We start from the raw sequence: 16,974 nt of genomic DNA on the forward strand, positions 1-16,974 counted from the left end.
TACAGGGGGTCTCATAGTGATGAACCATGCCCTATCAGTCTCGCCCTGACCGCCGTGGTCAGAAGGCCTTAGACCAATCCTATAGGCCCTTCTAGCTAACATAATGTACATGTCCTGTCTTGGTCCTGTTCCTTCAGGCCCAACTATAATTGTGATGTATTGACCTGCCATTAATCGTGGGTTTGAGACAATTTCCTGTGTGTCCCATCCCTTATTTAAGCAGTTGCGTGGCTATGAATCCTTCGACACCATTTTGACCTCAAGCAAATGGCCTCCTTTATCCAGATACTGCATTCTGTGTTTTGGCGTTGCCTTTGTTTCTTGCAAGATTTAATCAATGTTCTCCCTAAATTATATTTGAGATGGCATCTCTTTTGTACCCGAAAACACGTCTCATACCTAGCTCATGGGGACAATTTTTTAAGCCCTACACTCCACAGAGCAGTGTCTTTTGTGCACAGTATCATCCTTGACATTCACTGTGCCATCTCCCAGAGGCCAGGTACCTTTGAGAGGCTCTCGGATGATGTCAGTGCACTTTTAGGTGGGACGACAAGACACCAAGAGCTACTAGGAAAAGGGTTGATAAAATATTTCAAAACTTTCCTGAGACTGCAGTTTCACTACTCTCTCTAGTTTCTGGCCCGGCTCAGTTGTATCCCCAGCCTTTAGAAGTCAGTTAGTTGAAAGACGCTGCCTTGTTGTGACCCTCTTTTATGAGTATCTACTTCTTTGCCCACAACTCCGCCTCTTAAAGCGCAAACAGTGAATGTCAGTGCTAAACCCTAAAAATTGACTTTAATTTCATAAAATGAAGGATACAAGTATGCAAGTCTCCCCCACAATTGTTTACCATTCCTCCCAAAGAAATCCATCACTCTATCTTGTGTTTGTTTGATGTTTTAGCTTAATATGCATTCAGAACACCTGCCACGTGTGGAAAGATCTGCTAGACACTTAAGGGACCAAAAGGATCACTTGCTGCCATGGTGCCGATTCTGACGGGAGTTTCTGGGACTCTAACTTTATGGGAATGGAAAGCCTCGTCTTTCTCTCACAGAGCAGCCGGGGGTTCAGAACTGCTAACACCGAGGTTAGCAGCCCCACACATAACCACTACGCCAACAAGAACTAAGGCAACAGATATGTTTCTGTCTATAACAGAGAGCAGCTTTTATTAGGTAGTAGAATAGATTTAAGGAGCCCTGGTGAATTGTCAGGTAAACATTGGACTGCCAACAACAAAGTCAGTGGTTCAAACCCGCCAGTCACTCCATGGGAGAAAGCCGAAGCTGTCTCTCTGCTTCTATCCGATGTTTCCACCTCAGAAACCCTGAATAGGGTCCCTGTGGGTGGGCATTGACTTGATGGTAGTGGGTTGTTTTGTTGTTGTTCTCTTAATAGAATTATACAGAAATATAGCAGAAGGTATGGTTAATTTTAACTCACTTAGGACCACGGGTAACACTGACGAAGGCTTCACAGAAGAGATAATACTTAAACAAGACCTTTTAAGGCCGATTAGAATTTCAACAGAAGAGGAGAGATAACCACCTTCCCAGCAGAGGGAATGGCATGAGCAGCGACAGGGATATTTACTGCGAGGACAGTGCATCCTTGTTGTTGTTTGTTGCCATCAATTCACAGTGGCCCAAGAGTTCAACAGACTCATAAACTGTTGCTCCTGGGAAAATTCAGGGTTAGTGCTCTTGGGCATCTGGTCACAACATTTCATGGGCCAGTCAATACATCGCATTGTTTTACGTGTGTCTCAGTTTGGAGACGCCTTGTTTGCTCTACAGTGTTGATTCTTTAACATTGAATTCGTAGTCAGCAACACTATAGCTCCTGCCTGAATGAAGTTAATCTAACACATACTTTCTCAATAAGACCTTTCTGTGCTTAGGAACATTAGATACCACTTAAGTAATGCACTTTGTGGGGGTAGGAGGCATTTAAAGATCAAAATCATCCACAGTAAGCACAAAGATTCTAAAATCATGGCACCAAATAGAGCGCACAGGATGTTTTCGAGAGTAGGAGAGCTGAAATAAGAGGGCAGAGCCGTCCCCTGGTTCAGCCTCAACTGAGAAGGCACACACAGCAGGGGATTTGTTTATTATTATTATTTATTTACTGTTCTGGACATGTCGCTAAATGACTGCCAAAAAGTACTGTTAGTATTTGGAGGGGGTTACAAATAATTCCCTGTGGGTAAGCAAATTTCCCCCCAAAATCCTCAAATAATGAATATCAACTGTATGCCAAAATTTCATTCATTTGAAAGTGTGTGTGTGCATGCATATGTGTGCGTGTGTGTGTGTGTGTGTGTGTGTGTGTGTGTTCCTGAGTTCCGGGTTCATCTGTGGTCCAGCTGACCTCAGCTAGACTTGGCTGAGCTCCATCCAGCTAGACGCCAGGATTTTGGTTAGAATAGGTTTGTGCACGAGCCTGGGACTTTCTCTACACGAACACAAAAGAATGGATGACAGATGACAGGAGCCTGGAGACCTTATCTAGAAACTTGAGCACAGTGATACTTCTGCCCACAGTTCACTGGTGACCTGAGTCACATGGCCAACATCAATGGGTCAAGGAAGCAAGCCCAGCCACAAGGGGAGGCGAAGCAAATCACTTGGCTCCGGGCACAGAAATATAATTCTGATGCGAGAAGAGGGTGAAGAAGGAGAAAGAATACTTCAGTCTCCTAAAGCAAGCTTATTCGATGTGCTCTGAAAAAACAACTCTCAGCTAAGGGCCAGGAGGGCAGAGCAATTAGCTGACATGGATATTCCCTGAAACGTGCCGGGAAAGCTAAAAGAAGAAAGGAGGGAAGAGGGAGGAGAGAAAAGTTTTGATGGGGAGTTCAAAGGATTAGCATCCAAGGGACAGACTATTATACAATTTTAAAATGTCCATGGACTTAATTTAAGCAGTGGGGAAGGAAGAGTAATGAGAGTTATTGAATATCTATTATAGTCAAAGTGCTGTGCCAGGCAATTTACGTACATTACATAATATAACCTTTTCAAACACTTGAAGTAGATGTTACTTTACGTGGGTTAAAAAAAAAAGGAAAAAGGAAACTGGGCCCCAAACTTGTTATATAACTTGCCAAAGATCCTTCAATAAATATGTTGTATTGTTGGAATTGTTAGATCCATTCTAGACTCTAAAATTTAGGATCAGAAATGAATTGAAAGACATTTTAGAAACTAAATTTGTAAGCGTTGTTTGCCTACTTGGATATGACAGTAAGAGGAAAGAGAAAGTAAAATGATCCCTAAGTGTCTACTAGGGAACAGAGTGTTAGTACCCCCATCAGTTGAGACAGAAACCAGAGGAAGGGCAGTCCTGCGAGCTGCAGATGATGTATTTATTTCTTAATTGTGTTGTTGATATCTAGTGCATGTCTACAAACGATTGGGAATTTGGATCTTAGAACTCACAAAGAGAGCCAGTCTGGAGAAGACACTCCAGAAACAGGGACTAAGGCAATCCCAGCATGGAAAATGAGACTGACCGGGATTTGAATGTAACTTTGCATAGGTCACGTTCAGGGGAAAGCAATCAATTTAACACACTGTATAGACACGCGCAAGTGGCTGATCACTCAGACTAGGATACACATAGCAGAGTAGTAGGCAATTAAGAAGATGCGTTGCATCTAATCTCAACCAGCGTTGTATGCTGGAATGGGACATTGGGACTTTTATCAAGAAGGAGCTACTACAGGTTTCTGTGCCAGAGTTGACCAAAGGCCTGTGTTTTTAGAAGACAGGTCTGGCAAGCTGTGAGAGAGGTAGGAAACCACATGGAAGGATATTGCATTCGTTTTTGCCTGAGCACACCAGAACCTACACTGCGGAGTGGCAGGAGGCACAGAACAGAAGGGACAGATGGGACAACTGCTGTGGAAGAAATCACTGTGGCAGCACAGAAACCATCGTGCATACCATTAAATATGTGTCAATTGAATGTTGTACCTTCATTTGGAGTCTTCTATCTTCAAGGTAGATCGAGCCTTCTTAATTTATTGGTCTTCTTTTTGCATTTTTTAATTGAGAGTTATCATTTTCACGAAGGGTAGAGCTGTTTTGTTCTCTGCTCTTTGTTCGGTAGCCATTAGAGTTCAGCATGTCTTGAAGGAGTTGTGTAGGGATTCAGATCCCTCCTGCAGGCTTTTGTGTACTCACTTCCAGGCTCACGTCCCCTTTGCTCACTGCCCAGCCAGTGTTTCTTCCCCTCCCACTCAATCTTACCTTCCCTCTCACCTCCTTAAGGTTGGTCTCAGAGACTCTGTCTTAGAGGAGTAACCCCTTTACTGAGTTTATCCACCTTCAGTGAGATAAAGAAGTGGTCTTTTTATTTTCCCAATATCTGCCTTCAGCAAAGATGTTTCTTAATGATATCTCAGACACATGCAATACTTTTGCAGCTTACTCAACTAACCCATCGACAACCTCCGCTTACACATGGCTTTGAACTGTCCCCATCTACCTGGCTCTGGCTCCACGTCATGTCATCTCTCAAGAGGTCTTGTTAGCTCTTGTTTTGACACTAAGTGCCTGGGTTCCTCAACTTCTCAATTCTAAATTCCTTAATGGGGAATCTAAGTAGGGTGGCTCTTAGATTCCTGTCCGATTTTTTTAATTGTGGTAAAAGTTTACATAACAAAATAATTGATAATTCAACCATGTTACATGAATGAGAGACACTATACATGTTGTGCAACCATCCTCTCTATCTTTTGCCAAATTATTCCATCACCATGGACAGAGATGTGTACCCCCTAAAATAATTCCCCTTTCTACCTCCGCTCACTCCAGGTAACCAGGAATAAGCTTTGGCTTGCACTTCTTTGTCTGTTTCGTGGAAGAGAAACCATATAGTGTTAATCCTTTTGTGACTGGCTTATTTCAGTCTGCGCGATGTGTTCAAGGTTCACCCATATTGGGTTGTGTATCTGGCTCATCTTTTTGATGGGCATTCCTGGACTGAGTATTCCCCTCCCTGGCTTAATCAACTGCAGTTAGGAGGACAGGAATATACATTCCCTGTTGGAAACATGCCTCACGTCCCAGACAGGGCAGCAGGGTTTGGGCGGAGGGAATTTTCCTTAAATGTTTGCATATGTAGCAGACACTATCAAAGATTTCTAGTACATGGACAAACCATATGGGATTGCCTTAAAGAATATCTCTATCTTCCAGAAGATACTCTAGGCAGCTTGACAGGAAGGCCCTTGGTTAGTCTCCAAGGTCTGTTTTGCGATGAGCAAGAACATTTGCAATAAATACGGTTCCGACGCTAGTGTGCATAATGATTGCAAAGTAACTTCATAGCAGGGGACATGTGAGCACCAAGATGGAAATTAGACCGGGGAGTACAGCCGCAGCGAAGCAGCCAGGAGAGAAAGTAACTTTTAAAATCGAGGAGTCAGGGGAATCTGAAAAAGGAGAAGTCTGCACAGTAGTAGAAAGCCTCACCTGCTTAAGACTGAAATCTGAATCCCTGATGGCCCAGCTAATCTTCCCCCTGCTCACAAATCACATAGAATCATATAGATTTCCATTAATAGTTATCTCCTCGAATCTGATATGGGAGGAAAAATCTATGCTCTATCTGCTCAGCGTGGCTGTTGCCATCATGGATTTCACTGAAGGATGGCTTCAGACTGATGGGGTGTCAGCTGTCGTTAATAAGTGAAGTATTAAGCCATATGGCAGTGCATGCAAAGCAGCCCTGAGTTTAGAGGAGAATCGCTTTTAAAAACCCAGCACTGTAAATTTGCCTAAAATTGTAAGTAAAATCAAAAGGAGTAGACCAATCCCATACACATTTTGAAATCCACAAGTTTCACTTACTTAAATTGCTTCCACACGCTAATTTAAACTCAGAAACGTTATGTTGCTGTCGAATGTCTTTGTTCTCCTAGAGAAAGAAATTAAAATATCAAACATATATTCTGTATAGAACTGACAAAACGTAAAGGGCTGTCTTCCAGCACGTTCTGTGTTCCGGTCTGACATGCTGTGGAGTCTATGCGGGAACACGTGGTCACAAACACTCCGAAGCCCCTGGCTTATGGGCGTAACACAGAGGCTGTCCCTCCAGCGTGTTTGCTCTCCCTATAGATAATACATGGCTCGCATAAGCCTTGATTCCTTTTGAATGTTCAAGTCTGCAGTATTTTCACATGTTTTGATCTTGTGCATATGAGAATTATCACCTACATTTGGGAGTGCAGTTCCCTGTGCCTTCAGCATTCAATCAATCCTGTTTAACTGACATCAGTTAAAATTCCAGCCAAGAGAACGCCAATAATGTCTATGACAGAAGTTTGACATATTTAGCTCTCTCAAGTATGCGGTTGAGCTGGCAGCTAAATTAGAAATTTTCTGGTGTGTTTTTGAAAACTAATTCAGCGTGGAAATTATTAATGATTCAGAATTGTGCATAATGTATTTTTTTTCCCTTCTTCCTATATCCAGAAAGATGTGTTGCTTCCTGTCGGAGAAATTCCCAGATGGCAAGATGCATTCTATTGTTGGAACACAAGGCAAGCGGCTTAAATGAATCCTAAATGTGATCTTCTTGATTGCAGATGCGACCCATTGGTCACGATGGCTACCATCCCACCTCTGTGGCGGAGTGGCTGGATTCCATTGAACTGGGCGACTACACCAAAGCCTTCCTCATCAACGGCTACACGTCCATGGACCTGTTGAAAAAACTCTGGGAGGTTGAGCTCATTAATGTAAGTTGTTACCCTAATGGCAGCTTAGTCATTTGGGCATCTCAAAAGGATTTACGTATACACCACGTGGTTTTAGATGCGTTTGTCTGGACTCCGTGTACGTTTCAACATCCTTGTCTCTTAAATGTTCAATCTCAGGAGCGAAGAGATAAAGAGAGGATTTTCAAGGGTGTTTTGCTTGATCAAAGAAATACTTCCAAGCACTTGGGGGGTTTCCACTTGAGGAAACTGTTGTCCGTTTATGTTCAGGATATGCGCACAATACCAAGTCAGCTCCCCTTCTGGGCTTTGTTCATATTCAGTGCTAAAAATTAAAAGTGTGGTTTTTAGTTTTCTCTCTGCTGCTTTGTATTTCTTTGTTGCTATTTCTTTGTTGCTAAGCCCTATGCTTTAAGAGGCGGTGTTGTTCGTATAAATTAGGCTGTTTTAATAGCAGATCTGATTCTCTAGAGCTGGTGTCTAACATTATGTTGACTCTGTCTGACATATGCACTTGACGTAGATTGCCTTGAAAAACTGACCAACATTTGTCATGTATTCAAACCTAATGAGATAGGCCACGTTGGCATAAATGACTTTTTCATTTCATTTTTATGGTTATTTTTTTTCTGATGCATGCATGAAGAGAAGAAGTTGAAAACATAACATTAAATGGCCCTACATTCAAACTATATTTGGTTTTATGAACATTTCTTTTTTAGAGTGAATGTAGGGAAATGTTTTGGATTTTAAGTTACATATTCTAATATTGAAATGCTTTAATCAACCAAAATATGGCGCAACTACATTTCTGATGGCTCAAGGTCCTTTACTCTAGTCTTCTGTCTACTGTCTCCAAAGATCTAGTCTCTCTATATTCTATATCATCTACTTAGTTTGCCAGGGTAAATAATGGTTCTTTGCTTTGAAAAGTCTGTCTTACGAAGTAATATATTCTGGAACAACCTATAAAAATTGTCCATAGATCTAAGTGGAGACTTTAAATGAACAAATTCTTGATACCTTCTCCTAATTTTCCCAAAGTACCTCAGAGCTTTGTGTGAGCTAAGCCCTTATAACATTATCCTTATGTTACACGAAGCTCACAGAATAGCATCTCTGGTCACTTTCTTTCACGGTGCTCGTGGCAATGGAACGGACTGAAACTGCATGGTTTGGGGTTGCATCCAACTACAATTTCCGTTCCGCACGTAGGAGCCCAGGTTCACCTCATAGGTGCCCTTGGCCATTTGCTAAAGAGCTAGCTTCCATGGATCACACATGCTTCCAAGTTCAGGTGTATTTCAGTTACTAGTGGAGCTTATCTTCTGAATAATCTTGCTCCAGGCTATAACACTTGCAGTAAGCAACACATGAGTCACTCGCCTCCCTGGCATCCACAGTCACCCTCCATTGGAAAGATTACCTTTCAACAAAGTTCTCCTCAACGCAAGACTCCTCCATAACGTCTCTCTCTCTCTCTCTCTCTCTCTCTCTCTCTCTCTCTCTCTCTCTCTCTCTCTCTCTCTCTCTCTTTCTCTCTCTCTCCCTCCTTCCCTCCCTCTCTCTCTTTCAAAATCCCAAAGACCTAAGTATGATGGAAGGTGTGTGCGTGGATCTTTACTTTATCCAGTGCTGTGAGGACCAGCAGTTTGGAAATACCTGCTTAGTATTCTAGGTGGGTCTGGTGACAACTGCAGTGACTGCAGGGGCAGTGAGAATACTACTGCCCTTCAGGGACTGGTTTCCCACTTCCCACAAAGCTCAGGGACTTATTTGAAAGAGAATGATGGCTGACTCTTGAAGAGTTGCCTTCTTAGCTACATTCGCTATAATACTATCTGACTTCAATTCAGGGAGCAGTGCCTTTGTCACCAAATTGGAAAATAGAGTCCTTGGGTCTCTGACCCTGAAGCCAAGCTTCTTCTAGCCTCAAGCACAACATCCATGCCTCTCACCAACCCAGTATCGTTCCCTGGAGCTGATTGAACTTCATATCCTTCATGATGGCTTCATGAGCAAATAGACTCTTGACAATGAGGTAGTTGCAAGCTGACCTCTGTGAATATATTTACAGATCTAGCAAACATTATGGTTTTAGATTTAGGAATCAGACAACAAAAACTCCATGCCCACAAAAGCTGGTGTTCATGGGTGGTTCAGTAGATGCCTGGAGTTGTTGAGCTCCGAAATAAGTGAAAGGCCAAATGCAATGCGCAGTCTCAAATTCCAGAATTGTAATTATCTCAACTAAAGTGGGAACCCATCCAAATATGAGATCATCTATGAGGCCAATATTCCTATATTAAATTCCATCGTTTACTTTGGGATTTTTCCTAGGCTAAAGGGACTATCAAGTCACCTTGATTTAAAGTTAAGCTTTTAGGGACGATTTAAAGGAGTCAATTGGCTCCAGTCACCATTGTTCTATGAAAAAGGTAATAAGACGTCTAAGTCTTAGGCTCACTTTGGCACAGAGGTGTTCTGGCAGATGGGAAGAGAATAAAGAATGAGGAGGGTCACTGCTGATCTGGATCGGTAAGTACTGTTGATTAAGCGCCCTGCCTAATACAGCGCCACCCTTGCTTAAGACCACTACGAGGACGTCGTCAGTGAGCATAGCAAGTTTATTCACACTTTTCCAGGGAGTAGAGGAGAACTCAACAGAATTGCAAAGCTGTGACTTGAAGGTACAATATTTCACCAAGTCCCCAGGCACCGTTTTCTTGATGGGATGCATTACTGCCTTTCAAAAGCAACGTTATTTAAATAAACCAGTATGCATTTCAGTCACAAAGCTACCTACGGGTTGGAGGGGGGCAGGATGTCAAGAATTCTCTTAGTCTCAGCATTGTCAAAAGGGGAAACTGAACACAGAGAAACTTTGAGACATGCTATTTTTCCAATTTTGCAAGCCCATGTGTGTCTAGGCTGAATGAAATAGACACCAACAATAATTTCTTGCATTCCCAGACTATGCTTCATATTCAGATTCTGATGTTTTACCAGTGCTCCTGTGACTGCCCCTCTCATTAATAATATCGTTTCCACTACTCACACGTTTATCTTGTAGCAAATATTTTAGTGTTCAGATAGGAATACGTAGACAGTTGTCACACAAATTGTTTCGTCTGCAGATGCTAGCTGGAGGAACCCCTTAGCTCGAATTGCTGTAACCTCTAAAGACTTGTTATAAGAGTATCAAAGACTAGTTAACAGTGCATAAACAGATGAATTATGTTTCAACTTAAAATGTTATTCAGACTTGCCTAAAATATTACCAACTTTAAAGAATAGTTCCTACTGTTACGGACAACTTCAATAGCACTGCATGGGAGGAATTTTAGATAAAAGAACAACTTCTTTTCCCCATGAAATATGTATGAATAATGATAAAATGAAAAAAGATAACATTATCTAAGGAACCATGCAAATAACCTGTCATCTAATTTTCAAGCAATTATTAAAAGTATGAAGAACAGTGTTGATTTCTTTTACCCCTGTGCAGCTACCAAGGGGACTGTGGTAAAACCAACTACATTTTGATGTTGTCCAACCTGTTCATTTGCAGATTTCAAACCCATGATTCCTTTCTTCCCACTGACTTGGCCATCTAAGGAAATACTTCCAATAAAGAACCAATAATGAATACTCAGGATCAATGTGATGAATTCTGTATCATCGTGTGTTGGGGCAGGCGGGGAGCCCCTCAATGCACTATCGTTTATTCCACTTTCTCCATGTGTTTCCTCTTTTCATCCCTACTTATTTCCCATTCCTCTAAATGTTGTCCTTGGGTAAATGCTGCCCTTTTGATCCCACTGGTTGGTTCCTCTAACAAAGAGGCGAGTTCAGTTCCGGGTCTGAAAGGTAAGGGCCACCACCGTGGGGGCCTCACTGTCTCCTACCAGTAAGTTTGGTCTCTTTTGGTCCACATTTTCCCCCGCTCTATCCAGGGCCTTCTGTGATCCTTGTCAAAGCAATTCGCCATGGCAGCTGGGCACCATCTAGCATTCTTCTGGTCCCAGGGATGTGGAGCGCGGGGACTGTGTGACCCAGTAGTCCATTGCCCCCATGTGTCTCTGGCTTTTCCTCTGTCACCTTCCCTTTGCACGGAGAAAGAACAGAGGCTGCATTTTGGATCGCTGCTCATGAACCTGCGGGAACTCACTCATCAATTGCCCGATTAGAACGGAGATCATTGTCTCTGTGACCCCGTGTACCAATTTGATTGTGAAGTGCTCTGGTCTATTCCATTCGTGTTTCCTGTGTGTGAAGTTTGTTGAGCTCCTTGGGTCAGAGCTTTAGAGTTTTCATCAAATTTGGGGGCTAAAATTGGCCGAATTGATTCAAATACTATTTTCTCTCTTCCCCATCTCGTTCCTCTCCTTTGAAAATTCCAATTGCACGAGTACTGCGTCGTTTGCCTGGCACCCTGGTGGCATTAACGGTTACGTGGAGCTGCTAACCACAGGGTAATTAGTGGGAACCCACCAGCCGCTCAGTGGAAGACAGATGAGACTGTCGCCTCCCATACGATTTACCGAGTTCTCTGCCCTATAGGGTCTCTGTGAGTCAGAATTTACTTGATAGCAATTGATTTGGTCATCTGAAATTACCTCACAACTCAATGCTGTTCTTTTTTTTTTTTTTCTGGGGTTCTTTCTTTCTGCAACTTAATTTTGTAGTTTCTGTTTCTATGTCTTCAAGCTCACGAATCTTTTCTTCTGTGATATCTAACCTGCTGTGATTCCCATCCAGTGTATTTTTTATCTCCATGATTATAATTTTCATCTCCAGAAGTTAGATGGGAGTCATTAATATATTTTTTATGTCTCTCTTTAGGAGTGCTGGTGACACAATGGTTAAGCAATCAGATGTTAACCAAAAGGTTGGTGGTTCAATCCCACTAGCTGCTCCACAGAAGAAAGATGTGACCATAGGCTTGCATAAAAATGACAGCCTTGGGAATCCTGGGGGGCAGTTCTTCTCTGCCCTGTGGGGTCACTAGAGGTCAGAATCAGTAACAGCAGCAGGTTTGGCTAATGCTTTTGTTTAATATCCTCAACCTTTCTTCTAGTTTCTAGAGCATATGAGAACTTTGAATGTCATGGTCTGCTAAATGGAGCACTGTGGTACTAAGTTGATTTGTTTTCTTTTTCTCCTCATTGTGGGTTCTTTTGTTGTTGTTGTTGTTGTTTACAAGGCTGGTGGGTTTTATTACACAGCAGACATTATGAATTCTACTATGTTCCATGTTGTGTATTTATTTCCCTATGGTCTTGAGCAAGTGACGTTCCACAGAATCATCTTGATCCTTCTGGGTCTGGCTTTTAAATGTTGTTGAGCCTCACCAGAGCTTGTTCTAACGTGGGGTTTATCATTCCCATGGGGAGCAAGACCCTTCTGAGTACATGATCAGTGCACTCTGAATTTCTGGGTTTCTGGTCTAAATGCTGGGAACTGTTCCCAGTCTTGTTTGAGATCCAAGTTCTCTCTCTTCTAGTCTTTCCAAAGGGTGTTGCCTGGCTTTTGTTTGTTCGCAGTTTGTCTTCCCATGCACATGCGGATCCACTGTCTCCTCCCGGGCGCCCTGCTCCGTAAACTCTTCACACCTTAGCCTTTTTGAACTCTGCTCCCAGTCTCAACTCTCGCTGCTTCTCTGTATCACAGCCTGGGGCTTCCCTCAAGGTCATAAGCTAGCCAATGTCAGAGTCACTTTGGCTGTTTTTGTTCGCTTGTGTCCCCCTCTCTCTTGTGGGTCATTATCCCTCCATGCTTAATGTCCAACGTCCTCAAAACCACGGTTTTATACATTTGGTCTGAGTGTTTGGTGGCTTCAGTATGCGGGTCAATCCAATCTCTGTCTTTGCATACTGGCCGGAAGCATATCCATGCTATTTCTTTTCTTCCCTGAAGGCGAGGGCCCCATGCCTACAATTGAATCAAAATCTTCGGTGCTGAAATGTAGGCATCGTTTTTAAAAGCTCTCCAGGTGATTTTAATGTGCAGCCTGGTTTGAAAATCACTGTTGTAGTCAGTGGGGAGCCATTAAAAGGATTTTAATCAGGAGAATAACGCCATAAGGAGCAGGAGACGGGGGCCAGAGGCCTACACACCTAAGTAGAAAGAGCTATGAGGGGAAAATGAGCTGAGTCAGCCAATTCTGCTCCACGGGAAGCCCACGAGCTACCACGGAGATGCTCCCCTGTTTGTGGCGAAGTCAGAACACGTGCATGCAGTTCTTGTTCAGCTTTATTTGAGGGCAAGAGAAGAAGGACTCAGAGACTTTTTGATGATTTGAGAGCTGCGTGTGTGGCACATGAAGGGCTTGTGGTGTAGACTGCATTGCCAGTAAGGAGCCCTGGTGGTTTGTGGGGTGTGCATCAGGCTGCTAACTTCGTGCTCAAACTGTTGGAAACCATCAGCTGCTCCACGAGAGAAAGAGGAGGCTCTCTCCTCCCATCTTGTAGACCCACAGCGGAAGTTCTCCTCTGTCCTACAGGGTCACCGTGAGTCAGAATCAACTCCAGGGCTGTGAGTTTGGTTTTTGGAGAGGTAGGTTCAAAACTTCAAAGGGAGGGCAAGTTTATATAGCAATCAAGGGCAAGGACCAATTGTCTATAAGTCAGATATTTCTTACCCAGGGACAGGTACAGCTGTGAGGTGGAGTGGGGTGAGCAGACACCCAACCTGTGTACCTGTATGACTCAGAAAGCTCACTGCCATCTAGAAGATTCCTACTCTTAGCAACCCTGTAGGACAGAGTAGAACCACTCCTGTGAATTTCCAAGGTTTAATGGGAACAGAAAGCCTCATCTTTCTCCCACAGAGCAGCTGGTGGGTTCAAACTGCTGGCCTTGCAGCTGGCTGTCCAATGCATAACCCAATATACTCCAGGGCTTCTTATCCAATTATAAGATGCCAAAAATAACCATAACAATAATAAAATAGTAAACTCGATATTCCTAACTGCAAACCCAAGACTCAAGAAGAGGGTGCATCGTGGCCAATGTATTCAAAGAAGACAAGTAAAAATATAATACATTTCAGAAATGTTTCCCATGGTGGCTAAACTGACTTGGGTTCAAGCTGTCAGTGGCCGTGCCTTATGTAAAAACCATCCCTACTGTCTGTAAAGGTCGGACTACACTGCGCACCCGTTTCAAATGCATCCCCTCGAGTTGCATCTTTGTCTTGGAAGCAGGTCCCTAGGCTTTGGATTGTCTCTCTGTTTGAGTCCGTGCTTTTATCTCTCTAGAGTGCATGCCGAGGAGTGGGGTGCTGGATCAGAGGGCACTTCTAGTACTGGCACCCCGAGGAAGCGCCGTACCGTTTCCATAATGGGTGAGCCAATCTGCAGTCCCACCGGCAGTGGAACACGATTCCAAGCTCTCTGCCTCCCCGGCAGCATTGGTTATTTGGTGGGTGTATTTTGGTCAGTGTTGTTTTTGTAGCTCAATAATGGCTAGGTTGCTTACATGTCCTGTTTAGTGAAATGTATGTTCGTGTCCTTTGCCCCTTTTTAACTTGGTCCATTTGTCATTGTATTGTTAAGTTGTGGAAGTTTTTAAAATATATGACAGTGATGATGAGGCCCTTATCAGATTTATCATTGCCAAAGGGTTTTTTTCTCAGTAGGTAAGTTCTTTTTTACTCTCTGATAAGGTTTTTGATGAGCATAAGTATTACATATTGTGTTAGTCTGCGTCGACTAGAGAAACATATAGATTCATAGACACTCATATGTGTATAAGAGAGATGTTAATATAAAGAGTAATTGTATATTAAGAAAATATCTGAGCCCATTCCAGATCAAGTCCATAAGTCTGATATTAGTCCATATGCTGGATACCAGTCTACCAATTCCTCTTCAGACTCACGCAACACATGTGATAATGCCGAATGCAAGAAGCTCACAGGCCAGTAGGATAGTAAGTCTTGTGGATCCAGTGGCAGTAGAAGAATCTCAGCAAAGGCGTGTGGCTCCTTCAGCTCCAGGGCTCTGGCTACCTTGGGAGTAGGGTACTTGAGAAACAAATCATGAAGATGGAGCGTGGATGCTTGTTTGACCTCTCCCCTATAGAAGTGTTTTCTTCTTTAGCTAGCCAGAGGTCAGATATGGTCATGTAGTTCACTGGGTTGTTTTCTGGAATATAGTTTTGATTCCTAGAAATAATCTTTGGTTGATCCTGTTTGAAATGGTGAAAATGATGGTGATAAATGTGAAGCTTGAGATCAGGTGACAAAATCACCCCCTTGAACTTATCTGAGACCATGCTGCTTAGTGGAAATGGCTGACTGGTGTCAAAATGGCTGAGAGAAGGTCCACCTTGGCTTGAGGTAATGTAGCCAAAGGCCTAAAGCCATATGGGATAAGTACAGCTCAGGATAGAATTTGATTGTTTTAAGATTGAGTTTAGGATCTGACTTTATTAGGTTTATACTGTTTTCTTCTGCCTGTTGTTATTGATATAATGATTATCAGGAAGTAAAACTAGAGTGTTTGTAAGCCTATGTGCCTTCAGCCATTAAAACTGGAACTTTAAATGAGTTGGGACAAGCCTTCAGAGAAGGCTCTGAAAGGATAAACCACACCCAGTGCCTTCAGTACTCAAGACATTCAAAAATGAAGAGAATTGTCTACGGGGCCTGTTGATAGATTGGAAGGGCAGGGGGCAAGGAACCCTTTGGACTTTTGTATTTTGAACTAGTGGTTATGCCCAGAGCTAGAAAAATCAGGAGCCCTGAAAAAACTCCTTTCTAGGACTGAACGTCAAAGGGAGCCTATGGGCAGGCTGAAATACTTGCTAGGTGACCATCTGGATCCACTTGTTGAATGGAAGTGAGAGAACTGGAGCAATAAAGAGATGGGTTGGGTCTGCCACAGACAACCTTGAACCTAGTTCACCGGGACTAGAGGAGAAGATGAACGCAAGTTAACTGGTCTGGGATTCATGACGTAGCACAAGGGGGCTAGGATTGTGGAGAATTTAAGATAGGGCCCATGGTCTAAAGTTGGTACCCAGCCAATGGGTACCCTGGTGAAGCTAAATGATGCAGCCCACATTGAGTTGACCAGAACCGAACCAGATAAAGAGAAGATTTTTGAGCCTGTGAACTGATGCATATTGCAGCTGACTTTATGGACATCCTGGGCAGATTTGACTTTACTTATGGATGCAGACTTCACAAGGTTCCAAGTTGAATGAAGACTCTTCATGTCAAAGCACATGATTGTCTCCTCAGAACACTGGATTGATGTCAGTGGACAGTATAGAAATTGGATACCCCAAATTGGGCGGAAAAAGGCATAAGGTGGCTGGTTTACAAACTTTCATAGGTAGGAGCATATATTCTTAGGATTATGGTGTAAATATTTACTTAACTCCAATTGTTAGGCATAGACTATTTTTGTTTTGTTCACTTCTATGTTTAAATGAGGCAGGCACATTTTTAATTGTATGCATTTTAGTTTTTTGTTTTAAAATTATAAATGGCTAGAGTTGTGGAAAAGTGTTAAGTTGACAATGGGTAGTCTGTAGCAGTTACACAATCTCCTGTCAGTTTGTGAAGGGGTAGAGTCTAGCCTGTCAATCAGGTCATAGCCAATGAAGTCTCTGTGTGGGCATGGCCTTCTCCTGAGGATTCTGGGAACTCCTGTCTACCTCCCTGGAGGCAGAACACATACTCTCCCTGCAAGGGAAGCTATGCTGATGGAGCCACAGCCCTGGAGCTGGAGGAGGCACGTGGAGACCCACGCCAGCGCTGACATTATTCCACTGCCACTGGATCCATGAGGTTTTCCACCCACTGGCCTGTGCTCTTCCAGCATTTGACATCAGTGCATGTGTTGCGAGAGTCTGAAGAGGAATTGATAGACTGGTATCGGATATGCAGTTACTCTTTATATAACACTTTATTATACACATATGAGTGTCTATGAATTTGTTTCTCTGGTCAACCCAGACCAACACACACACACACACATATGTAGGAGGTCCCAGTTCTACGTTAATGTGTCTCCTGTTGCTCATGCATCCATAGTTTGGTAGTCGGTTATTGAAGGGAAAAAATGAAGTTCTATATTGTTGTCCCTATATTATCTTCCAGGAACTTTAGAGTTTGGGCTATTCCGGATTTTGATGTCTGACATACAAGCCGCCGTGAAAGAGACTGATGATATGTAAGGCTGCAGAATCAATGATAACGATTAACATTATCTTTAAGGAGAT

The 16,974-nt window shown here is 43.0% G+C and overlaps 1 protein-coding gene across 15 annotated transcripts in view; it reads left to right on the forward strand.

Moving 5' to 3' along the window:
* The window catches only part of ANKS1B (ankyrin repeat and sterile alpha motif domain containing 1B), a 1,331,756-nt gene that overhangs the window by 986,508 nt on the left and 328,274 nt on the right, over positions 1 to 16,974 (forward strand). For all 15 annotated transcript variants that reach the window (XM_075551114.1, XM_075551115.1, XM_075551116.1 and 12 more), the window contains one exon: positions 6,608 to 6,760. In XM_075551114.1, coding sequence (XP_075407229.1) covers positions 6,608 to 6,760 — 153 coding nt within the window. The remainder of the gene's footprint in view (positions 1 to 6,607; positions 6,761 to 16,974) is intronic.

This window comes from Tenrec ecaudatus, chromosome 6 (genome assembly GCF_050624435.1).
Source record: "Tenrec ecaudatus isolate mTenEca1 chromosome 6, mTenEca1.hap1, whole genome shotgun sequence".
In the NCBI taxonomy this organism is placed as follows: domain Eukaryota; kingdom Metazoa; phylum Chordata; class Mammalia; order Afrosoricida; family Tenrecidae; genus Tenrec; species Tenrec ecaudatus.